Source organism: Ranitomeya imitator, chromosome 4 (genome assembly GCF_032444005.1).
Source record: "Ranitomeya imitator isolate aRanImi1 chromosome 4, aRanImi1.pri, whole genome shotgun sequence".
Lineage (NCBI taxonomy): Eukaryota > Metazoa > Chordata > Amphibia > Anura > Dendrobatidae > Ranitomeya > Ranitomeya imitator.
The window spans coordinates 622,893,120-622,920,726 of NC_091285.1; the positions used below are offsets into that span (position 1 = coordinate 622,893,120).

The following is a 27,607-nucleotide window of genomic DNA, read 5'->3' on the forward strand; positions in this document are numbered from 1 at the left end:
CTGTCTCTAAGTCAACGGTAAAGAGAAGACTCCATGACAGTAATAATAATAATAATAATAATCTTTATTTTTATATAGCGCTAACATATTCCGCAGCGCTTTACAGTTTGCACACATTATCATCACTGTCCCCGATTGGGCTCACAATCTAGAATTCCTATCAGTATGTCTTTGGACAGTAAATACAAAGGGTTCACATCTAGATGCAAACCATTCATCAATACCAAAAATAGACAGACCAGAGTTAAATTTGCAGAAAAACACCTCAAGAAGCCAGCTCAGTTCTGGAAAAGTATTCTATGGACAGATGAGACAAAGATCAACCTGTACCAGAATGATGGGAAGAAAAAAGTTTGGAGAAGAAAGGGAACGGCACATGATCCAAGGCACACCACATCCTCTGTAAAACATGGTGGAGGCAACGTGATGGCATGGGCATGCATGGCTTTCAATGGCACTGGGTCACTTGTGTTTATTGATGACATAAGAGCAGACAAGAGTAGCCGGATTAATTCTGAAGTGTACCGGGATATACTTTCAGCCCAGATTCAGCCAAATGCTGCAAAGTTGATTGGACGGCGCTTCATAGTACAGATGGACAATGACCCCAAGCATACAGCCAAAGCTACCCAGGAGTTCATGAGTGCCAAAAAGTGGAACATTCTGCAATGGCCAAGTCAATCTCCAGATCTAAACCCAATTGAGCATGCATTTCACTTGCTCAAATCCAGACTTAAGACGGAAAGACCCACAAACAAGCAAGACCTGAAGGCTGCGGCTGTAAAGGCCTGGCAAAGCATTAAGAAGGAGGAAACCCAGCGTTTGGTGATGTCCATGGGTTCCAGACTTAAGGCAGTGATTGCCTCCAAAGGATTTGCAACAAAATATTGAAAATAAAAATATTTTGTTTGGGTTATGTTTATTTGTCCAATTACTTTTGACCTCCTAAAATGTGGAGTGTTTGTAAAGAAATGTGTACAATTCCTACATTTTCTATCAGATATTTTTGTTCAACCCTTCAAATTAAACGTTACAATCTGCACTTGAATTCTGTGGTAGAGGTTTCATTTCAAATCCAATGTGGTGGCATGCAGAGCCCAACTCGCGAAAATTGTGTCACTGTCCAAATATTTCTGGCCCTAACTGTATATATATATACACAGCGGGGACGGCAGCAGCTACATACAGGTATATACAGCACTAATATATATATATATACACAGCGGGGACGGGAGCAGCTACACACAGGTATATACAGCACTAATATATATATATATATATACACAGCGGGGACGGCAGCAGCTACATACAGGTATATACAGCACTAATATATATATATATATATATATATATACACAGCGGGGACGGGAGCAGCTACAGACAGGTATATACAGCACTAATATATATATATATATATATATATATATATACAGCAGGGACGGCAGCAGCTACAGACAGGTATATACAGCACTAATATTTATATATATACACAGCGGGGACGGCAGCAGCTACACACAGGTATATACAGCACTAATATTTATATATATACACAGCGGGGACGGCAGCAGCTACACACAGGTATATACAGCACTAATATATATATATATATATATATATATATACACAGCGGGGACGGCAGCAGCTACATACAGGTATATACACTAATATATATATATATACACAGCGGGGACGGGAGCAGCTACAGACAGGTATATACAGCACTAATATATATATATATACACAGCGGGGACGGCAGCAGCTACATACAGGTATATACAGCACTAATATATATATATATATATATACACAGCGGGGACGGGAGCAGCTACAGACAGGTATATACAGCACTAATATATATATATAGATTCAAGATTCAAAGAAGCTTTATTGGCAGGACCAAATACACATCAGTTTTGCCAAAGCAAGTATATATATATACACAGCGGGGACGGGAGCAGCTACAGACAGGTATATACAGCACTAATATATATATATATATACAGCGGGGACGGCAGCAGCTACAGACAGATATATACAGCACTAATATATATATATATATATATACACACAGCGGGGACGGGAGCAGCTACAGACAGGTATATACAGCACTAATATATATATATATATATATATACACAGCGGGGACGGCAGCAGCTACAGACAGGTATATACAGCACTAATAATATATATATATACAGCGGGGACGGGAGCAGCTACAGACAGGTAGATTCAAGATTCAAAGAAGCTTTATTGGCAGGACCAAATACACATCAGTTTTGCCAAAGCAAGTGTATAGAGGCAATAGGGATAGGGATTGTGGGGATGTTGGGTAGGAGCTGTGGGGGAGGTGGATGGGGCAGATCCAGGTTGGGGGCTATAGTCCATGGCATAGGGGAGGTGGATGGGGCAGATCCAGGTTGGGGGCTATAGTCCATGGCATAGGGGAGGTGGATGGGGCAGGTTCAGGTTGGGGGCTATAGTCCATGGCATAGGGGAGGTGGATGGGGCAGGTCCATTGTGGGGGCTATAGTCCATGGCATAGGGGAGGTGGATGGGGCAGGTCCAGGTTGGGGGCTATAGTCCATGGCATCATAGTTCTCTTTCTCGCAGTCTATGACATTCGCTCACATACCGCGCTGCTATCTCCACTGCTCTCTCTTCTTCTCCCAGCAAGATATATGTTTTCTCTTCCTCCTTCATGGTGATGAAGTCTGGGAAGAGATGTGAGAGTCTCCTGAAGTGAGTGTCCCTCACTGCTGAGTATTTGGAGCAGTGTAGCAGGAAGTGGGTTTCGTCCTCTATGGCCTCCTGATCACAGTGTTGGCACAGTCTTTCCTCCCTGGGCTTGTAGCTCTGCCTGTGTTGGCCACATTCGATGGCCAGACTGTGGGCACTGAGTCTATATCGGGTCAGGATCTGGCGGTCTCTGGGGTCCGGGAGTTTCTCCAGATATGGGGCCAGTCTGTAATCTCTCTGTAGGCTCCGGTACATGGTCAGTTTCTGTGAGCTGATGATATCATTCTTCCAGTCACTGACATACCTCTCCTGGCCTTCATCTGCCATCTTCCTAATTCCGGCTTTTGTCAGGTTGTTGTGATTGGTGTTCTGCTCCGGTTGGGTTTGGCTGGGCTGTTCCGGGGGTTCTGGTTTTTCTGTTTCACCTTCATGTATCAGGGCTTTATGGTGATGGGAGCTTGGATTGCTCCTATGCAGGTGAGCCCGGAATGACAGCGCCCTCTTTAGAACTGTCAGGTGTAGAGGGAATCTGCCCAGCTCGGCCCGACAAGCACTGTTGGAGGTGCTCCGATGGACCTGGAGAAGGTGCTTGCAGAATTCCAGGTGGAATATTTCTGTTGGACTGGAGTCCCACTTTGACCAGTCTGGGTAGGTGTGAGGACCCCAGACTTCGCTGCCATACAGGAGGATTGGGGCGATGATGGAGTCGAAGATTTTTAGCCAGACCCTCACTGGTGGCTTCAGATGGTAGAGTGTCCTTCGAATGGCATAGAAGGTTTTGCAGGCCTTGTCTTTCAGGGTCTCTATGGCTTGTTTGAAGTTCCCTGACCGGTGAATCTCTACGCCCAGGTAGGTATATTTGTCCGTTCCTGTGAGGTCGCAGTTGTTGAGGATAAATGATGGGTGTTGGTCTGATCTTCTCTTTCTCCTCTGGAACACCATGGTGTTGGTTTTCTTTAGGTTGACCGGTAGGGCCCAGGTGGAGCTGAATTTCTCTAGGATTTTCAGGTTGTCCTGGAGGCCTTTCTCGGTTGGTGACAGCAGCAGCAGGTCATCTGCATACAGCAGGAATTTCACCTGGGCGTCGTGGAGGGTGAGACCTGGTGCTGAGGAGGATTCCAGGGCGGTAGCCAGCTCGTTGATGTAGATGTTGAAGAGCGTTGGGCTTAGGCTGCAGCCTTGTCTTACTCCGCGGCTCTGCTGGAAAAAAGCCGTTCTTTTGCCGCTCACACTCACGCTGCAGCTGTTCTCGGTGTAGGAGCTTTTGATGACATCGTAGGTCTTTCCTCCTATTCCACTCTCCAGCAGTTTCAGGAATAAGCCCGGGTGCCACACTGAATCAAAGGCCTTTTTAAAGTCCACAAAGCAGGCGTATATCTTCCCATTCTTTGTATTGTAGACGTGTCTCTGAATGAGGCTGTGCAGAGTATAGATGTGGTCAGTGGTGCGGTGGTTCGGCATGAACCCTGCTTGGCTCTTGCTGAGGACGTTGTGCTCGGTGAGGAAGGTGAGGATCCTCTTGTTCAGGATACTGTTGAACAGTTTTCCCAGGTTGCTGGTGACGCATATGCCTCTGTAGTTGGCTGGGTCATACCTGTCCCCACTCATGTGGATGGGTGTGATGAGGCCTTGGTTCCAGGTACGAGGGAAGTAGCCGGCACTCAGTACAATATTGAAGAGTTTAACCATTGCAGCCTGTATTTCTGGTGGGCTGTACTTCAGCATTTCTGGTAGGATTCCATCTAGGCCACCGGCTTTTCTACATCTTATGGAGGAGAGTCTCTCGGTTACTTCCTGTAGTGTTGTAGGTGTATCCACCGGGTTTTGGAAGTTTTTGATTTTTTCCTCCATTGCTTTTAGTTTCGCCATTATGTTTTCCTGTTCTTGGCTTAGTCCTTCCTTTGGAATGTCTTTATAGAGGTCTCTGAAGTATTGGAGCCAGAGGTTGCCATTTTGGATATGGTTGTTGTTTTTCTTGTCTTTGGTGCCCATGTGGTTCCATAGTTCCCAGAAGGAGTTGTCTTGGAGGGCGTCTTGGAGTTGATTGAGCTTGGTAGAGATGTAACTCTGCTTCTTCCTCCTGAGGATGGTTTTGTACTGCTTTTGTATGGAGTCATAGGCTTCCCTCAGACCCAGGTGGTTGGGGTCTCTGTGTTTCTTGTTGGAGGCTGTTCTCAGGGTCTTCCGTACAGCTTTACATTCTCTGTCAAACCAGCCATTGACCTGTGTTTCTTTTGGTCTCTTGTAGTCGACTTTTTTAAGGTCGGACAGTCTGGCCGTTGCGTAGAATATATTGTTGAGGTCCTTTGCTGCTTGGTTCACTCCCTCTGGGTTTGGCATGTACTCAAGGTTGTAGAAGTGGTGGAGCATCCGCTGTATTTCAGGTCTGCTGGAAGCTTCTTTATATCTTAGTGCCGACATTTTGGACCATTTATAGGATGGAGGCCGGGTGAAGAGGCCGCTCTGCTGTGGCTTCTGAGTGGATGGTTTCTCTGTAGATTTCATGTACAGAAGTTGGCTGTGGTCTGACAGGTGCGTTTGTGGGGTGACTATGAAGGCGCTGACATCTGCCAGGTTCAGGTCTGTAATGGCGTAATCAACTACACTCCTCCCTACATGGGAGTTTAGTGTATACCTTCCTAAGGAGTCACCCTTGCTTCGTCCATTAAGGATATGAAGTCCTAAACTTTTACATACGTTCAGGAGCTTTCTGCCACTTTTGTTGACTGTACTGTCACAGCTGTTTCTCTCAGTGTGTACAGGGTCTTGGCCGTCATTCTCTGCTCCAAGTATGTAGATGTTTCCATCCGTGGTCAGGAAGTCTCTCTCTCTCCCTGTTCTTGCATTGAGGTCTCCAAAGATGAGAACTTTGCCCAGGGCCTGATAATGGGCGGCTTCTCTTTGTAAGATCTCGAAGCAGTCTGGATTGAAGTAGGGGGACTCTGGCGGTGGTATATAGGTGGCACAGAGGTGGACATCAGACTGACAGGTGAGGATGGAGCTGCTGATTCTGATCCATATGTGGCTGTCTCCTTTCTTCACCGGTTTGATGTACTGATGGAGCTCCTCTTTATACCAGATCGCTACTCCTCCTGAGCCCCGGCCCTGTTTGATGTTTTTATTTTTCTGGGCATGGACCAAGAATTCCTTGTATCCAATAGGCACCAGGGATTCGTTTTCGGCTCTGGTCCATGTTTCCAGGAGGATCTGAATGTCTATATTTTTCATACTTTGTATAAAATCAGGGTCCTTTGTTTTAGATCCAAAGGTTGAGGCGTTGAGACCCTGGATATTCCAGCTGCTGATTGTAAGTGAAGACATTCTTCTGTGTGGTTTGTGTGTATATAGCTTGTAATGAGTATGGCTGTGTGGGACAAACTGGATTTCTGACAGTTTTATAGCGGTGCTTGGTTCCATCCAGTCACATTATTATTCTACGCAGTGCATTGAGCAGGTTTATTATCTCATCCCTATCTCTGCTCTGGTATATACAGCACTAATATATATATATATATATACACACAGCGGGGACGGCAGCAGCTACAGACAGGTATATACAGCACTAATATATATATATATATATATATACACAGCGGGGACGGCAGCAGCTACAGACAGGTATATACAGCACTAATCTATATATACACAGCGGGGACGGGAGCAGCTACAGACAGGTATATACAGCACTAATATATATATATATATATATATATATATACACAGCGGGGACGGCAGCAGCTACATACAGGAATATACAGCACTAATATATATATATATATATATACACACAGCGGGGACGGCAGCAGCTACAGACAGGTATATACAGCACTAATCTATATATACACAGCGGGGACGGGAGCAGCTACAGACAGGTATATACAGCACTAATATATATATATATATATATATATACAGCGGGGACGGCAGCAGCTACAGAAACGTATATACAGCACTAATATATATATATATATACACACAGCGGGGACGGCAGCAGCTACATACAGGTATATACAGCACTAATATATATATATACAGCGGTGACGGCAGCAGCTACATACAGGTATATACAGCACTAATATATATATATATATATATACACACAGCGGGGACGGCAGCAGCTACATACAGGTATATACAGCACTAATATATATATTGATATATATATATACACACACAGCGGGGATGGCAGCAGCTACAAACAGGTATATACAGCACTAATATATATATATATATATATATATATATACACACAGCGGGGACGGCAGCAGCTACATACAGGTATATACAGCACTAATATATATATATATATATATACACACACAGCGGGGACGGCAGCAGCTACATACAGGTATATACAGCACTAATATATATATATATATACACACAGCGGGGATGGCAGCAGCTACATACAGGTATATACAGCACTAATATATATATATATATATATACACACAGCGGGGACGGCAGCAGCTACATACAGGTATATACAGCACTAATATATATATATATATATAAATATATATATATATATATATACACAGCGGGGACGGCAGCAGCTACAAACAGGTATATACAGCACTAATATATATATATATATATATACACACAGCGGGGACGGCAGCAGCTACATACAGGTATATACAGCACTTATATATATATATATATATACACACACAGCGGGGACGGCAGCAGCTACATACAGATATATACAGCACTAATATATATATATATATACACACAGCGGGGACGGCAGCAGCTACATACAGGTATATACAGCACTAATATATATATATATATATATATATACACACAGCGGGGACGGCAGCAGCTACATACAGGTATATACAGCACTAATATATATATATATATAAATATATATATATATATATATATACACAGCAGGGACGGCAGCAGCTACATACAGGTATATACAGCACTAATATATATATATATACACACACAGCGGGGATGGCAGCAGCTACAAACAGGTATATACATCACTAATATATATATTCACAGCGGGGACGGCAGCAGCTACATACAGGTATATACAGCACTAATATATATATATATATACACAGCGGGGACGGCAGCAGCTACATACAGGTATATACAGCACTAATATATATATATATATACAGCGGGGATGGCAGCAGCTACAGACAGGTATATACAGCACTAATATATATATATATATATATATATATATATACACACAGCGGGGACGGCAGCCGCTACATACAGGTATATACAGCACTATAATATATATATACACAGCGGGGACGGCAGCAGCTACATACAGGTATATACAGCACTAATATATATATATATATATATATATATACACACAGCGGGGACGGCAGCAGCTACATACAGGTATATACAGCACTATAATATATATATACACAGCGGGGATGGCAGCAGCTACAGACAGGTATATACAGCACTAATATATATATATATATATATATATATATACACACAGCGGGGACGGCAGCAGCTACATACAGGTATATACAGCACTAATATATATATATATATATATATATATATATATATACACACAGCGGGGACGGCAGCAGCTACATACAGGTATATACAGCACTAATATATATATACACAGCGGGGACGGCAGCAGCTACAAACAGGTATATACAGCACTAATATATATATATATATATATATATACAGCGAGGACGGCAGCAGCTACAGACAGGTATATACAGCACTAATATATATATATATATATATATATACATACACAGCAGGGACGGCAGCAGCTACAGACAGGTATATACAGCACTAATATATATATATATATATATATATACACAGCTGGGACGGGAGCAGTTACATACAGGTATATACAGCACTAATATCTAATATGTAAAGCTGAATGTGTGTATGCGTGTGTGTGTGTGTATGTGTGTATGTATGTCCGGGATTGGCATCTGCACCGTCGCAGCTACAGCCACAAAATTTTGCACAGTCACACGTCTGGACCCCGAGAGCATCATAGGCTATGTTGTGAGGCGAAATTTTAACCCCGCGCGTTCCAATTCACCAAACAATTTTGCCCCTATCTACGTAATGGGGAAAAAAGTGAAAGGAAAAGTGTTGGAGGCGTCGCAGCTACAGAAACAAAATTTTGCACAGTCACACGTCTGGACCCCGAGAGCGTCATAGGCTATGTTGTGCGGTGAAATTTTAACCCCGCGCTTTCCAATTCACCAAACAATTTTGCCCCTATTTACATAATGGGGAAAAAAGTGAAAGGAAAAGTGTTGGACGCGTCGCAGCTACAGAAACAAAATTTTGCACAGTCACACGTCTGGACCCCGAGAGCGTCATAGGCTACGTTGTGAGGTGAAATTTTAACCCCGCGTTTTCCAATTCACCAAACAATTTTGCCCCTATCTACATAATGGGGAAAAAGTGAAATGAAAAGTGTTGGAGGCGTCGCAGCTACAGCCACAAAATTTTGCACAGTCACATGTCTGGACCCCGAGAGCGTCATAGGCTATATTGTGAGGCGAAATTTTAACTCCGCGCTTTCCAATTCACCAAACAATTTTGCCCCTATCTACATAATGGGGAAAAAAGTGAAAGGAAAAGTGTTGGAGGCGTCGCAGCTACAGCCACAAAATGTTGCACAGTCACATGTCTGGACCCCGAGAGCGTCATAGGCTATATTGTGAGGCGAAATTTTAACTCCGCGCTTTCCAATTCACCAAACTATTTTTCCCCTATCTACATAATGGGGAAAAGTGAAAGGAAAAGTGTTGGAGGCAAATTGACAGCTGTCAGATGTGAACAAGGGGGACTTAAAGAATGAGAGCGATGGCGCCAAAGAGTATATACCGTACAGTTGCTAAGGTGGGGCCCCGACATGAGATACTCACCACACATGGGGATATGAACACACACACAAAATGCGCCACACACCACCACGTGCTTGAACACATATCACCCTCAGCACACATTTCACCACACATACACCAACCTCGCCACATAAAAGTCAAAACACAAAAGTCACCGCTCAAAATTCGCCACGCGCAAAACTCGCCACATGCAAAAACTAGGCTCACGCAAAACTCGCCACAAGTGAAAAACTCACCTCATGGAAAACTCGCCACACGCAAAACTTGCACACGCGGAAAAATTGCCACATTCACAAAATTTGCAACACATGCAAAAGTTGCCTCACACAAAACTTGCACATACTCAAAAGGCACCAGACATAAAACTCACCACGCGCAAAACTCGCCATGCGCAAAACTTGCTGCACACAACTTGCTACACTAACCTGTCACATGCAACTCGACACACAAAAAGTTGCTACACGCATGTTGCCACACAAAACTCATCTCACAAAAGTCGCTACATGCATGTCGCCACACGCAACTCAACACACACAACTTGACAAACGAAACTCGCCCTAAAACACACACAAGTCTGGTATTAGCCTTCAAAAATAAAAATCTGATTAATAAGCAGACAAACTACAAGAGCAACAAATGTACCATATAGGAAATACAGCAGCTGTCAGTCACATGACCTGTCTATTATGTGTATGTGTGAGCTAATATATACTGCCAGGGGGAGGGCTTCCTGTTGGCTTGGGATTTATCAGGCTGCCAATTTATCTTACAAATACTGAGCGAAAAATACTGAGCAAATAACGTGTTAACGAGGTCTAATACAGGAGATCACACAGGTATATACTATATACAGGGGAGATGACACACAGATATATACTATATACAGGAGAGATGACACACAGGTATATACTATATAGAGGAGGAGATGACATACAGGTACATACTATATACAGGAGGAGATGACATACATGTATATACTGTATACAGGAGGAGATGACACACAGGTATATACTATATACAGGAGCAGATTACCTACAGGTATATACTATATACAGGAGGAGATGACATACAGGTATATGCTATATATAGAAGATTACATACAGGTATATACTATATACAGGAGGAGATGACACACAGATATATACTATATACAGGGGAGATGACACACAGGTATATACTATATACAGGAGGAGATGACATACAGGTATATACTATATATAGAAGGAGATGACATACAGGTATATACTATATATAGGAGGAGGTGACATACAGGTATATACTATATATAGGAAAAGATGACATACAGGTATATACTATATATAGGAGGAGATGACATACAGGTATATACTATATACAGGGGAGATGACACACAGCAGGTATATACTATATACAGGGGAGATTACATACAGGTATATACTATATGCAGGAGATGACATACAGGTGTATACTATATATAAGGGAGATGACAAACATGTACAGTGGGGCAAAAAAGTATTTAGTCAGTCAGCAATAGTGCAAGTTCCACCACTTAAAAAGATGAGAGGCGTCTGTAATTTACATCATAGGTAGACCTCAACTATGGGAGACAAACTGAGAAAAAAAAATCCAGAAAATCACATTGTCTGTTTTTTTAACAATTTATTTGCATATTATGGTGGAAAATAAGTATTTGGTCAGAAACAAACAACCAAGATTTCAGGCTCTCACAGACATGTAACTTCTTCTTTAAGAGTCTCCTCTTTCCTCCACTCATTACCTGTAGTAATGGCACCTGTTTAAACTTGGTATCAGTATAAAAAGACACCTGTGCACACCCTCAAACAGTCTGACTCCAAACTCCACTATGGTGAAGACCAAAGAGCTGTCAAATGACACCAGAAACAAAATTGTAGCCCTGCACCAGGCTGGGAAGACTGAATCTGCAATAGCCAACCAGCTTGGAGTGAAGAAATCAACAGTGGGAGCAATAATTAGAAAATGGAAGACATACAAGACCACTGATAATCTCCCTCGATCTGGGGCTCCACGCAAAATCCCACCCCGTGGGGTCAGAATGATCACAAGAACGGTGAGCAAAAATCCCAGAACCACGCGGGGGGACCTAGTGAATGAACTGCAGAGAGCTGGGACCAATGTAACAAGGCCTACCATAAGTAACACACTACGCCACCATGGACTCAGATCCTGCAGTGCCAGACGTGTCCCACTGCTTAAGCCAGTACATGTCCGGGCCCGTCTGAAGTTTGCTAGAGAGCATTTGGATGATCCAGAGGAGTTTTGGGAGAATGTCCTATGGTCTGATGAAACCAAACTGGAACTGTTTGGTAGAAACACAACTTGTCGTGTTTGGAGGAAAAAGAATACTGAGTTGCATCCATCAAACACCATACCTACTGTAAAGCATGGTAGTGGAAACATCATGCTTTGGGGCTGTTTCTCTGCAAAGGGGCCAGGACGACTGATCCGGGTACATGAAAGAATGAATGGGGCCATGTATTGTGAGATTTTGAGTGCAAACTTCCTTCCATCAGCAAGGGCATTGAAGATGAAACGTGGCTGGGTCTTTCAACATGACAATGATCCAAAGCACACCACCAGGGCAATGAAGGAGTGGCTTCGTAAGAAGCATTTCAAGGTCCTGGAGTGGCCTAGCCAGTCTCCAGATCTCAACCCTATAGAAAACCTTTGGAGGGAGTTGAAAGTCCGTGTTGCCAAGCGAAAAGCCAAAAACATCACTGCTCTAGAGGAGATCTGCATGGCGGAATGGGCCAACATACCAACAACAGTCTGTGGCAACCTTGTGAAGACTTACAGAAAACGTTTGACCTCTGTCATTGCCAACAAAGGATATATTACAAAGTATTGAGATGAAATTTTGTTTCTGACCAAATACTTATTTTCCACCATAATATGCAAATAAATTGTTAAAAAAACAGACAATGTGATTTTCTGGATTTTTTTTTCTCAGTTTGTCTCCCATAGTTGAGGTCTACCTATGATGTAAATTACAGACGCCTCTCATCTTTTTAAGTGGTGGAACTTACACTATTGCTGACTGACTAAATACTTTTTTGCCCCACTGTATATACTGAGGTGAAAATGAGAGGTGTGAGGTGAAAATGAAAAGGTGTGAGTGCAAAATGAGAGGAGTGAGGGAAAATAGTGGAGTGATCAGAAAATGACAGATGTGAGGTCAAAATGACAAGTGTTAGGGGGGAATGAGAGGAGTGAGGGAGAAAATGAGAGGTGTGAGGGAGAAAATGAGAGATGTGAGTGGGAAAATTAAAGATGTGATTGGGAAAATGAGAGGCGTGATGGGAAAATAAGAGAAGTGACGTGCTATAACTAACCACAGATATTTATTATGCCCAGGCAACGCCGAGCTCTTCAGCTAGTATATATATATATATATATATATATATATATATACACACAGCGGGGACGGGAGCAGCTACATACAGGTATATAAAGCACTAATATATATATATATAATATATACAGCGGGGACGGGAGCAGTTACATACAGGTATATACAGCACTAATATAATATATACAGCGGGGACGGGAGCAGTTACATACAGGTATATACAGCACTAATATATATATATATATATACAGTGGGGCAAAAAAGTATTTAGTCAGTCAGCAATAGTGCAAGTTCCACCACTTAAAAAGATGAGAGGCGTCTGTAATTTACATCATAGGTAGACCTCAACTATGGGAGACAAACTGAGAAAAAAAAATCCAGAAAATCACATTGTCTGTTTTTTTAACATTTTATTTGCATATTATGGTGGAAAATAAGTATTTGGTCAGAAACAAAATTTCATCTCAATACTTTGTAATATATCCTTTGTTGGCAATGACAGAGGTCAAACGTTTTCTGTAAGTCTTCACAAGGTTGCCACACACTGTTGTTGGTATGTTGGCCCATTCTTCCATGCAGATCTCCTCTAGAGCAGTGATGTTTTTGGCTTTTCGCTTGGCAACACGGACTTTCAACTCCCTCCAAAGGTTTTCCATAGGGTTGAGATCTGGAGACTGGCTAGGCCACTCCAGGACCTTGAAATGCTTCTTACGAAGCCACTCCTTCGTTGCCCTGGTGGTGTGCTTTGGATCATTGTCATGTTGAAAGACCCAGCCACGTTTCATCTTCAATGCTCTTGCTGATGGAAGGAGGTTTGCATTCAAAATCTCACGATACATGGCCCCATTCATTCTTTCATGTACCCGGATCAGTCGTCCTGGCCCCTTTGCAGAGAAACAGCCCCAAAGCATGATGTTTCCACCACCATGCTTTACAGTAGGTATGGTGTTTGATGGATGCAACTCTGTATTCTTTTTCCTCCAAACACGACAAGTTGTGTTTCTACCAAACAGTTCCAGTTTGGTTTCATCAGACCATAGGACATTCTCCCAAAACTCCTCTGGATCATCCAAATGCTCTCTAGCAAACTTCAGACGGGCCCGGACATGTACTGGCTTAAGCAGTGGGACACGTCTGGCACTGCAGGATCTTAGTCCATGGTGGCGTCGTGTGTTACTTATGGTAGGCCTTGTTACATTGGTCCCAGCTCTCTGCAGTTCATTCACTAGGTCCCCCCGCATGGTTCTGGGATTTTTGCTCACCGTTCTTGTGATCATTCTGACCCCACAGGGTGGGATTTTGCGTGGAGCCCCAGATCGAGGGAGATTATCAGTGGTCTTGTATGTCTTCCATTTTCTAATTATTGCTCCCACTGTTGATTTCTTTACTCCAAGCTGGTTGGCTATTGCAGATTCAGTCTTCCCAGCCTGGTGCAGGGCTACAATTTTGTTTCTGGTGTCCTTTGACAGCTCTTTGGTCTTCACCATAGTGGAGTTTGGAGTCAGACTGTTTGAGGGTGTGCACAGGTGTCTTTTTATACTGATAACAAGTTTAAACAGGTGCCATTACTACAGGTAATGAGTGGAGGAAAGAGGAGACTCTTAAAGAAGAAGTTACATGTCTGTGAGAGCCAGAAATCTTGATTGTTTGTTTCTGACCAAATACTTATTTTCCACCATAATATGCAAATAAAATGTTAAAAAAACAGACAATGTGATTTTCTGGATTTTTTTTTCTCAGTTTGTCTCCCATAGTTGAGGTCTACCTATGATGTAAATTACAGACGCCTCTCATCTTTTTAAGTGGTGGAACTTGCACTATTGCTGACTGACTAAATACTTTTTTGCCCCACTGTATATATATATACTGAACTCATCTACACTGTGTGCAGAATTATTGGTCAAGTTGTATTTTAGAGGATTATTTTTATTATTAATCAACTACGGTATGTTCTCAGTCAACCCAAAATACTCAAATATCAAAGCTTAATATTTTTGGAAGTTGGAGTGGGTTTTTTAGATTCCGCTATCTTAGGAGGATATCTGTTTGTGCAGGTAACTATTACTGTGCAGAATTATTAGGCAACTTAATAAAAACCAAATATATTCCCATCTCACTTGTTTATTTTCACCAGGTAAACCAATATAACTGCACAAAATTTAGAAATAAACATTTCTGACATGCAAAAACAAAACCCCAAAAATGAGTGACCAATATAACCACCTTTCTTTATGATGACACTCAGCAGCCTTCCACCCATAGATTCTGTCAGTTGCTTGATCTGTTTACGATGAACATTGCGTGCAGCAGCCACCACAGCCTCCCAGACATTGTTCCGAGAGGTGGACTGTTTTCCCTCCCTGTAGATCTCACATTTTATGAGGGACCACAGGTTCTCTATGGGGTTCAGATCAGGTGAACAAGGGGGCCATGTCATTATTTTATCTTCTTTGAGACCTTTACTAGCCAGCCACACTGTGGAGTAGTTGGAGGCATGTGATGGAGCATTGTCCTGCATGAAAATCAGGTTTTTTTTGAACGATACCGACTTCTTCCTGTACCACTGCTTGAAGAAGTTGTCTTCCAGAAACTGGCAGTAGGTCTGGGAGTTGAGCTTCACTCCATCCTCAACCCGAAAAGGTCCCACAAGTTCATCTTTGATGATACCAGCCCATACCAGTACCCCACCTCCACCTTGCTGGCGTCTGAGTCGGAGCTGAGCTCTCTGCCCTTTACTGATCCAGCCTCTGGCCCATCCATTTGGCCCATCAAGAGTCACTCTCATTTCCTCAGTCCATAAAACCTTTGAAAAGTCAGTCTTAAGATATTTCTTTGCCCAGTCTTGACGTTTTATCTTATGTTTCTTGTTCAAAGGTGGTCGTTTTTCAGCCTTCCTTACCTTGGCCATGTCCCTGAGTATCGCACACCTTGTGCTTTTTGTTACTCCAGTAACGTTGCAGCTCCGAAATATGGCAAAACTGGTGGCAAATGGCATCTTGGCAGCTTCACGCTTGATTTTCCTCAATTCATGGACAGTAATTTTGCGCCTTTTTTGCCCAACACGCTTCTTGCGACCCTGTTGGTTATTTGCCATGAAACGCTTGATTGTTTGGTGATCACGCTTCAAAAGTTTAGCAATTTCAAGACTGCTGCATCCCTCTGCAAGACTTCTCACAATTTTTTACTTTTCAGAGCCCGTCCAATCTCTCTTCTGACCCATTTTGCCAAAGGAAAGGAATTTGCCTAATAATTAAGCACACCTTATATAGGGTGTTGATGTCATTAGACAACAACCCTCCTCATTACAGAGATGCACATCACCTGATTTACTTAATTGGTAGTTGGCTCTCAAGCCTGAACATCATGGAGTAGGACAACATGTATAAAAAGTATCATGTGATCAAAATACAACTTGCCTAATAATTCTGCACACAGTGTATATACTGCACTGATATATCTATATTGCACTACTATATATATACTGCACTCATATATATATACTGCACTGATATATCTATATACTGCACTAATATCTATATACTGCACTAATATATATATATATATATATATATATATATATATATATATAGCTCAGAAAATGGATAGCACTTACCGATCTTTTTACAATTCCAGGCCTTACCATGCAGCAAGCATTGGAAATTGCATATTAGATCTTTTTCATAATAGGACATCTAAACTGTGGGTGGATATTGAGCATGAATTATCTCCAAGTCTTTTTCAGGGGGTGTTCTGGCTACCATATGATATTGATTTAAAGAAGGTTGATATGTCTCCCACATTATACACTATAGTATTAGCTTCGAGGGGTTTTGCAAAGCGTCTCTCTTTGGCAATAATACCTGGACCACTGACTCCTTTAATGGACAACCCCCACCTCCCTACTATGTTGCAAGGATCAACTTCTATCGTGCCTCCCGTCATCCAGGGAGTAATACCACAAATTAAAGATGTGATTGATCAGAAGGGTGTCAAGTCCATGGAGGACATTTTGGGAGATATAAGACAAGCTTCGGGATTTAGGCTGCAATACTTTCAACTTCAGAGTTATACTAGATCCCTGATTCCGGGTTAAACGCTGCCACATGTGCCTACCTCTTTTGAGCGCCTGTGCTTTCTTTCACAGAGTCTGGCGCACGCTATATCCCTGATATATGGTCTGATAGTGTCGGAGGGGATGGGAGATGGGCCACTTCAATGTACGATTTAGTGGCAAATGGAGTTAAATAAGGAAATTACGGATGAGATGTTCTAAATCATTTGCTCTCACACATGGGATGTCGGTCTCTTGCAGGATCCAGGAGCTAAACTATAAAATCTTGACGCGCTGGTACAGAACACCTGTTAAAGTACATAAGATGTACGCGGCGGTTTCAGATATGTGCTGGAGGTGTACTGCCGCAATTGGATCAATGTTACATGTGTAGTGAGACTGTCCAGGGGTTAGATCCTTGTGGAATGAAATATTCCAGCTATATAACCGTATTACCGAAACTCATGTGGAAGCATCTCCAGAAATAGCGTTGTTGTCCATTTTTCCAGGTACCATATCGAAAATCAAGAAAGATCTGTTACCATTTTTTGTAATAGCTATGCATCAAATTATACCTAGACTCTGGAGATCTACGGTTTTACCAAAAAAAGTAGATTGGGTAGAGGCGATGAATGTTCTGCAGCGCATGAAGGAGATTAGGGCATTTGATGACAAGACCTGTACTAAGTGGTTTGCGATATGGTACCCATGGATCCAATTTAAAGAATCACAATATTTTCAGACATGGTTAACATAAGGTGTGTGTTTTTGAATCCCTTGACAAATGGGGCTGTTGGGACATGAGATCTCCGATATCTTCTTTCTTTCTTTCTTTCTTTCTTTCTTTCTTTCTTTCTTTCTTTCTTTCTTTCTTTCTTTCTTTCTTTCTTTCTTTCTTTCTTTCTTTCTTTCTTTCTTTCTTTCTTTCTTTCTTTCTTTCTTTCTTTCTTCCTTCCTTTCCATCTAAGAATTATGAACAAGTTACATGCTATGACATGAACACGGTTCACCATACTAGCACTGAAATAGCATTTGAAAGGGGGAAGAGGTTTGATTGACTCTGTATTTGTCTATTCCATTTGTTTAATATGTAATGTTTCAGATGTTACCAAAAATACTCAAAGTGTTTAATAAAAATATATTGAATGATAAAATTCCAAGCTTTATTCAGACGATTAAAACATCATGGCCAGGAGAATGGGTTAATGGAAGTGCGAGCCAGTGCTGACATTTTCTTAGCTTTCAATATTTATTATGATGTTTTTTCCGGAAGAGCACCCGGAATTCCAAGGTGCAGCCGACACTTATCCATAACACATATGCATCAAGAGTTCCACCATGTAGCGGTGCCGTCATCTTTTTCTCTATTGAACTGTTAAAAAAAAAATATATATATATATATATATATATATATATATATACTGCAATCATATCTATATATATATATCTATATACATAATTGTCTAAGGGGTACTTCCGTGTGTCTGTCTGTCTTTCTGTCACGGATATTCATTGGTCGTGGCCTCTGTCTATCATGGAAATCCAAGTCACTGATTGGTCGCCGCAAAACAGCCACGACCAATCAGCGACGGGCACAGTCCGGAAGAAAATGGCCGCTCCATACTCCCCGCAGTCAGTGGCCGGCGCCCGCTCCATACTCCTCGCCGTCAGTGTCCCCAGCGCTCCGCTCCCCGTAGTCAGTGTCCCCGGCGCTCCGCTCCCCGCAGTCAGTGTCCCCGGCGCTCCGCTCCCCGCAGTGTCCCCGGTGCTCCGCTCCCCGCAGTCAGTGTCCCCGGCGCTCCGCTCCCCGCAGTGTCCCCGGCGCTCCGCTCCCCGCAGTCAGTGTCCCCGGCGCTCCACTCCCCGCAGTCAGTGTCCCCAGCTCTCCACTCCCCGCAGTCAGTGTCCCCGTCGCCCGCTCCATACTCCCCTCCGGTCACCGCTAACACAGGGTTAATGCCGGCGGTAACGGACCGCGTTATGCCGCGGGTAACGCATTCCGTTACCGCCGCTATTAACCCTGTGTGTCCCCAACCTTTTACTATTGATGCTACCTATGCGGCATCAATAGTAAAAGAAAGTAATGTTAAAAATAATAAAAAACAAAAAACCTGCTATACTCACCCTCCGTGGTCCGCTGGGCCGCTCGCTCCTGCCGCCATCTTCCTTTCCCAGCGATGCTTTGCGAAATTACCCAGAAGACCTAGCGGTCTCGCGAGACCGCTAAGTCATATGGGTAATTTTGCAAACCATCCGGGGAACGCAAGATGGCGGCAGCCGCGCGCCCATCTGTACAGCGTCGTTGGATCCCAGGAAGAGGAGAGACGGGACGCTGAGGAGCAGCGACCAGAATGGTGAGTATGTTAGAACTACAAGGGGCCCTCGGATTGTTAGGTGAGTATGTTTATTTTTTATTTTTTTAACCTCTGACATACGTGGCTTGGTAATATACTACATCACTGGGCAATATACTACATGGCTCTGTGCTGTATACTACAAGGCTGGGCAATATACTACGTCGCTGTGCAGAATACTACGTGGCTGGACAATATACTACCTCGCTCTGCAATATACTACGTGGCTCTGTGCTGTATACTACGTCGCTGTGCAATATACTATGTGTCTCTGTGCTGTATACTACGTGGCTGGCCAATATACTACGTGGCTCTGCTGTATACTATGTGGCTGGACAATATACTACGTGGCTCTGTGCTGTATACTACGTGGCTGGGCAATATACTACGTGGCTGGCCAATATACTACGTGGCTCTGTGCTGTATACTACGTGGCTGGACAATATACTACGTGGCTCTGTGCTGTATACTACGTGGCTGGCCAATATACTATGTCGCTGTGCTGTACAATATGTGGCTGTGCAATATACTACGTAACTGGGCAATATACTACGTGGCTGGGCAATATACTACGTCGCTGGGCAATATACTACGTTGATGGGCAATAAACTACGTGGCTGGACAATATACTACGTGGACATGCATATTCTAGAAGAATACCCGATGCGTTAGAATTGGGCCACCATCTAGTGTATATATATATATATATATATATATATATATACAGTTATATGAAAAAGTTTGGGCACCCCTATTAACCTTAAGCTTAATGTTTTATAAAAATTGTTTTTTTTGCAACAGCTATTTCAGTTTCATATATCTAATAACTGTTGGACACAGTAATGTTTCTGCCTTGAAATGAGGTTTATTGTACAAACAGAAAATGTGCAATCTGCATTCAAACAAAATTTGACAGGTGCATAAGTATGGGCACACTTATAATTTTCCTGTTTTAAATACTCCTACCTACTTTTTACTGACTTACTAAAGCACTTTTTTTGGTTTTCAAACCTCATTGAGTATTGAACTTCATAGCCAGGTGTATGCAATCATGAGAAAAGCTACTTAAAGTGGCCACTTGCAAGTTGTTCTCCTGGTTGAATCTCCTCTGGAGAGTGGCTTCATGGGCTCCTCAAAACAACTGTCTATTGATCTGAAAACAAAGATTATTCAACATAGTTGTTCAGGGGAAGGATACAAAAAGCTGTCTCAGAGATTTAACCTGTCAATTTCCACTGTGAGGAACATAGTAAGGAAATGGAAGAACACAGGTACAGTTCTTGTTAAGGCCAGAAGTGGCAGGCCAAGAAAAACATCAGAAAGGCAGAGAAGAAGAATGGTGAGATCAGTCAAGGACAATCCTCAGATCACCTCCAGAGAGCTGCAGCATCAACTTGCTGCAAATGGTGTCACTGTGCATTGGTCAACTATACAACGCACTTTGCACAAGGAGAAGCTGTATGGGAGAGTGATGCAAAAGAAGCCGTTTCTGCAAGCACACCACAAACAGAGTCGGCTGAGGAATGCAAAAGCACATTTGGAGAAGCCAATTTCTTTTTTGGAAGGTCCTGTGGACTGATGAAACCAAGATTGAGTTGTTTGGTCATACAAAAAGGCATTATGCATGGCGGCTAAAAAACACAGCATTCCAAGAAAAAACCTTGCTACCCAGAGTAAAATTTGGTGGAGGTTCCATCATGCTTTGGGGCTGTGTGGCCAATGCCGGCACCGGGAATCTTGTTAAAGTTGAGGGGCGCATGGATTCCTCTCAGTATCAGCAGATTCTTGACAATAATGTTCATGAATCAGTGACGCAGGGGATGGATCTTTCAGCAAGACAATGATCCAAAACACCGCTCCAAATCTACTCAGGCATTCATGAAGAGGAACAATTACACTGTTCTGGAATGGCCATCCCAGTCCCCAGACCTGAATATCATTGAACATCTGTGGGATCATTTGAAGAGGGCTGTCCATGCTCGGCGACCATCAAACTTAACTGAACTGGAATTGTTTTGTAAAGAGGAATGGTCAAAAATACCTTCATCCAGGATCCAGGAACTCATTAAAAGTTACAGGAAGCGACTAGAGGATGTTATTTTTGCAAAAGGAGGATCTACTAAATATTAATGTCATTTTTCTGGTGGGGTGCCCATAACTATGCACCTGTCAAATTTTGTTTGAATGCAGATTGCACATTTTCTGTTAGTACAATAAACCTCATTTCAAGGCAGAAACATTACTGTGTCCAACAGTTATTAGATATGACTCTGAGATAGCTGTTGCAAAAAAAAACTATTTTTATAAAACATTAAGCTTAAGATTAATAGGGGTGCCCAAACTTTTTCATATTACTGTATAGACAGCGGGGACAGGAACTGGTACATACAGATATATAATGTATATGTACTGCACTCATATCTGTATACTGCACTGATAGATATATATATACAGTCATGGCCAAAAGTATTGACACCCCTGCAATTCTGTCAGATAATACTCAGTTTCTTCCTGAAAATGATTGCAATCACAAATTCTTTGGTATTATTATCTTCATTTAATTTGTCTTAAATGAAAAAAACAAAAAAAGAATTGTCCTAAAGCCAAATAGGATATAATTCCACACCAAACATAAAAAAAGGGGTGGACAAAAGTATTGGCACTGTTCGAAAAATCATGTGATGCTTCTCTAATTTGTGTAATTAACAGCACCTGTAACTTACCTGTGGCACCTAACAGGTGTTGGCAATAACTAAATCACACTTGCAGCCAGTTGACATGGATTAAAGTTGACTCAACCTCTGTCCTGTGTCCTTGTGTGTACCACATTGAGCATGGAGAAAAGAAAGAAGACCAAAGAACTGTCAGAGGACTTGAGAAACCAAATTGTGAGGAAGCATGAGCAATCTCAAGGCTACAAGTCCATCTCCAAAGACCTGAATGTCCCTGTGTCTACCGTGCGCAGTGTCATCAAGAAGTTTAAAGCCCATGGCACTGTGGCTAACCTCCCTAGATGTGGATGGAAAAGAAAAATTGACAAGAGATTTCAACGCAAGATTGTGCGGATGTTGGATAAAGAACCTCGACTAACATCCAAACAAGTTCAAGCTGCCCTGCAGTCCGAGGGTACAACAGTGTCAACCCGTACTATCCGTCGGCATCTGAATGAAAAGGGAATGTATGGTAGGAGACCCAGGAAGACCCCACTTCTTACCCCGAGACATAAAAAAGCCAGGCTGGAGTTTGCCAAAACTTACCTGAAAAAGCCCAAAAAGTTTTGGAAGAATGTTCTCTGGTCAAATGAGACAAAAGTAGAGCTTTTTGGGCAAAGGCATCAACATAGAGTTTACAGGAGAAAAAAGAGGCATTCAAAGAAAAGAACACGGTCCCTACAGTCAAACATGGTGGAGGTTCCCTGATGTTTTGGGGTTGCTTTGCTGCCTCTGGCACTGGACTGCTTGACCGTGTGCATGGCATTATGAAGTCTGAAGACTACCAACAAATTTTGCAGCATAATGTAGGGCGCAGTGTGAGAAAGCTGAGTCTCCCTCAGAGGTCATGGGTCTTCCAGCAGGACAATGACCCAAAACACACTTCAAAAAGCACTAGAAAATGGTTTGAGAGAAAGCACTGGAGACTTCTAAGGTGGCCAGCAATGAGTCCAGACCTGAATCCCATAGAACACCTGTGGAGAGATCTAAAAATGGCAGCTTGGAGAAGGCACCCTTCAAATATCAGGGACCTGGAGCAGTTTGCCAAAGAAGAATGGTCTAAAATTCCAGCAGAGCATTGTCAGAAACTCATTGATGGTTACCGGAAGCGGTTGATCGCAGTTATTTTGGCTGAGGGTGCCAATACTTTTGTTTGGCCCATTTTTGGAGTTTTGTGTGAAATGATCAATGTTTTGCTTTTTGCTTCATTCTCTTTTGTGTTTTTTTTCATTTAAGACAAATTAAATGAAGATAATAATACCAAAGAATTTGTGATTGCAATCATTTTCAGGAAGAAACTGAGTATTATCTGACAGAATTGCAGGGGTGTCAATACTTTTGGCCATGACTGCATATATGTGTGTGTGTATATATATATAATCAGCGGGGACGGGAGAAGGTACAAACTGCACTAATATATATATACACAGACAGCGGGGACAGGTACAGGTAGATACAGATATATCTGGTTTCCGCTCTGTACACTCCACTGAAACTGCCCTCACTAAAGTCTCTAATGATTTACTAACAGCTAAATCTAATGGTCACTACTCCATGCTAATTCTCTTGGATCTCCCCGCAGCATTTCACACTGTGGATCATCAGCTCCCCCTCACTATTCTCCGCTCCATTGACCTCAAGGACACCGTTCTCTCCTGGTTCTCCTCCTTTCTCTCTGACCACTCCTTCACTGTATCTTTTGCTGGTTCCTCCTCCTCTCACCTTCTTCTTACTGTTGGGGTTCCTCAAGGATCAGTCCTAGGCCCCTTCCTCTTCTCTTTGTATACCGCCCCTATTGGACAAACAATCAGTAGATTTGGGTTCCAGTACCATCTCTATGCTGATGACACCCAATTATACACCTGCTCCTGATATCTTGCCTGCCTTTTTAGAAAACACCAGTGATTGTCTTACTGCTGTCTCTAACATCATGTCCTCCCTCTATCTGAAACTGAACCTGTCAAAAACTGAACTCCTCATGTTTTCTCCCTCTATTAACCTACCTTTGCCTGACATTACCATCTCCGTGTGCGGTTCCACCATTACTCCCAAGCAACATGCCCGCTGCCTTGGGGTCATCCTCGATTCTGAGCTTTCATTCACCTCCCACATCTGATCACTGGCTCGCTCTTGTTATCTGCACCTCAAAAACATTTCTAGAATTCGCCCCTTTTCTTACTTTTGACTCTGCAAATACTATTCCTGTTTCACTTATTCATTCTCGTCTGGACCATTGTAACTCTCTACTATTCAGCCTCCCTCTTACCAAACTCTCCCCTCTCCAATCTGTCCTGAATGCTGCTGCCAGGATTATATTCATCACCAACCGTTGCACCTATGCCTCTACCCTGTGCCAGACATTACACTGGTTACCCATCCACACAAGAATGCAGTACAAAACTACTACCCTCATCCACAAAGCACTCCATGGCTCTGCACCACCCTACATCTCCTCTCTGGTCTCAGTCTACCACCCTACCCATGTCCTCCGCTCCGCTAATGACCTCAGGTTAGCATCCTCAATAATCAGAACCTCCCAATCCCGTCTCCAAGACTTTACACGTGCCGCGCCGATTCTTTGGAATGCACTACCTAGGTTAATATAATTAATCCCCAATCTCCACAGTTTTAAGTGTGCCCTAAAAACGCATTTGTTCAGATTGGCCTACCGCCTCAACGCATTAACCTAACTATCCCTGTGTGGCCCAAAAAAAACAACAAAAACACTTAAACCATAATCGTGTTCTCATACACTTTATGCAGTTAATAGCCCTCTGTGTCTGTACTGTTACATACTTAGGCAGTTAACTGGTTCATGCAGCTTTACATGAACACCCGAGCCTTACACTATGGCCGGTCCGAATAACTAAAGCAATTGTTACCATCCACCTCTCGTGTCTCCCCTTTTCCTCATAGTTTGTAAGCTTGCGAGCAGCAGGGCCCTCACTCCTCTTGGTATCTGTTTTAAACTGTGTTTATTGTTGTGCTGTAATGTCTATTGTCTGTACAAATCCCCTCTATAATGTAAAGCGCCGCGGAATATGTTGGCGCTATGTAAATAAAATTATTATTATACTGTATATATACTGCACTAATTTATATATTGCACTCATATCTATATACTGCACTGATTATATATATATATACTAGATGGTGGCCCGATTCTAACGCATCGGGTATTCTAGAATATGCATGTCCACGTAGTATATTGCCCAGTCACGTAGTATATTGCCCAGCCACGTAGTATATTGCCCAGTCACGTAGTATATTGCCCAGCCACGTAGTATATTGCCCAGTCACGTAGTATATTGCCCAGCGACGTAGTATATTGTCCAGCCACGTAGTATATTGTCCAGCCACGTAGTATATTGCCCAGCCACGTAGTATATTGCCCAGCCACGTAGTATATTGCCCAGTCACGTAGTATATTGCCCAGCCACGTACCACGTAGTATATTGCCCAGCGACGTAGTATATTGCCCAGCCACGTAGTATATTGCCCAGCTACGTAGTATATTGCCCAGTCACGTAGTATATTGCCCAGCCATGTAGTATATTGCCCAGCCACGTAGTATATTGCCCAGCCACGTAGTATATTGCCCAGCGACGTAGTATATTGCCCAGTCACGTAGTATATTGCCCAGCCATGTAGTATATTGCCCAGCCACGTATTATATTGCCCAGCCACGTACCACGTAGTATATTGCCCAGCGACGTAGTATATTGCCCAGTCACGTAGTATATTGCCCAGCCACGTACCACGTAGTATATTGCCCAGCGACGTAGTATATTGCCCAGCCACGTAGTATATTGCCCAGCTACGTAGTATATTGCCCAGTCACGTAGTATATTGCCCAGCCACGTAGTATATTGCCCAGCCACGTAGTATATTAAAAAAAAGAAGGAATGTCTTGTAAAGTCTTGTCTAAAGTCCACTTTAAGGGAGGATATTAGCGAAGGAAATGAGGATGTCGAGTCCATATGGGTCGAAATTCATGGAGGGAAAAATGGTAACAAAATTCTCATTGGGGTCTGTTACAAACCCCCAAATATAACAGAAACCATGGAAAGTCTACTTCTAAAGCAGATAGATGAAGCTGCAACCCATAATGAGGTCCTGGTTATGGGGGACTTTAACTACCCGGATATTAACTGGGAAACAGAAACCTGTGAAACCCATAAAGGCAACAGGTTTCTGCTAATAACCAAGAAAAATTATCTTTCACAATTGGTGCAGAATCCAACCAGAGGAGCAGCACTTTTAGACCTAATACTATCTAATAGACCTGACAGAATAACAAATCTGCAGGTGGTCGGGCATCTAGGAAATAGCGACCACAATATTGTACAGTTTCACCTGTCTTTCACTAGGGGGACTTGTCAGGGGGTCACAAAAACACTGAACTTTAGGAAGGCAAAGCTTGACCAGCTTAGAGATGCCCTTAATCTGGTAGACTGGGACAATATCCTCAGAAATGAGAATACAGATAATAAATGGGAAATGTTTAAGAACATCCTAAATAGGCAGTGTAAGCGGTTTATACCTTGTGGGAATAAAAGGACTAGAAATAGGAAAAACCCAATGTGGCTAAACAAAGAAGTAAGACAGGCAATTAACAGTAAAAAGAAAGCATTTGCACTACTAAAGCAGGATGGCACCATTGAAGCTCTAAAAAACTATAGGGAGAAAAATACTTTATCTAAAAAACTAATTAAAGCTGCCAAAAAGGAAACAGAGAAGCACATTGCTAAGGAGAGTAAAACTAATCCCAAACTGTTCTTCAACTATATCAATAGTAAAAGAATAAAAACTGAAAATGTAGACCCCTTAAAAAATAGTGAGGAAAGAATGGTTGTAGTTGACGAGGAAAAAGCTAACATATTAGGCTACTTTCACACTAGCGTCGGAATCTCCCCGTCGCAATGCGTCGGGGAGAGATTCCAACGCTAGCGTTTAACGCATTGTACAACGGAGGCAGCGGATGCATTTCTCCGGCGCATCCGCTGCCCCATTGTAAGGTGTGGGGAGGTGGGGGCGGATTTCCGGCCGCGCATGCGCGGTCGGAAAAAGCGGTCTGTCAGGAGCAAAAAACGTTACATGTAGCGTTTTTGCTCCCGACGGTCCGCAGAAGCAAGACGCATCCATCGCACGACGGATGCGACGTGTGGCAATCCGTCGCAATGCATCGCCAATACAAGTCTATGGGAAAAAAACGCATCCTGCAAGCACTTTTGCAGGATGCGTTTTTTCTGCAAAACGACGCATTGCGGCAGATTGCAGTTAACGCTAGTGTGAAAGTAGCCTTAAACACCTTCTTCTCCACAGTATTCCCAAAGCCGAGATGCAAACTCGGCTTTGGGAAAATGGCCGCCGCGATCTCTTGTGCGCACGCGCGGCATCCCGCGGCCATTTTCCTGAAGCCCCGTGCAGCAGAGCACTCCATCTGCACACGCGCGGCCCCAGGAAGATGGCCGCCCCCACCGATGAAAGGGATGACAGCGCAGATC

General features: G+C 42.9%; 2 protein-coding genes across 2 annotated transcripts in view; one reads left to right on the forward strand and one right to left on the reverse strand.

Annotated features, from left to right (window-relative positions):
* The window catches only part of SH2D6 (SH2 domain containing 6), a 178,981-nt gene that overhangs the window by 9,903 nt on the left and 141,471 nt on the right, over window positions 1–27,607 (forward strand). The gene's annotated exons all lie outside the window — the stretch shown is intronic.
* The window catches only part of LOC138674298 (uncharacterized), a 44,643-nt gene continuing 34,433 nt past the window's right edge, over window positions 17,398–27,607 (reverse strand). Inside the window, exon 2 of the mRNA XM_069762161.1 lies at window positions 17,398–17,998. Within this exon, the coding sequence (XP_069618262.1) occupies window positions 17,784–17,998 (215 nt within the window). The 3' untranslated portion in view covers window positions 17,398–17,783. The remainder of the gene's footprint in view (window positions 17,999–27,607) is intronic.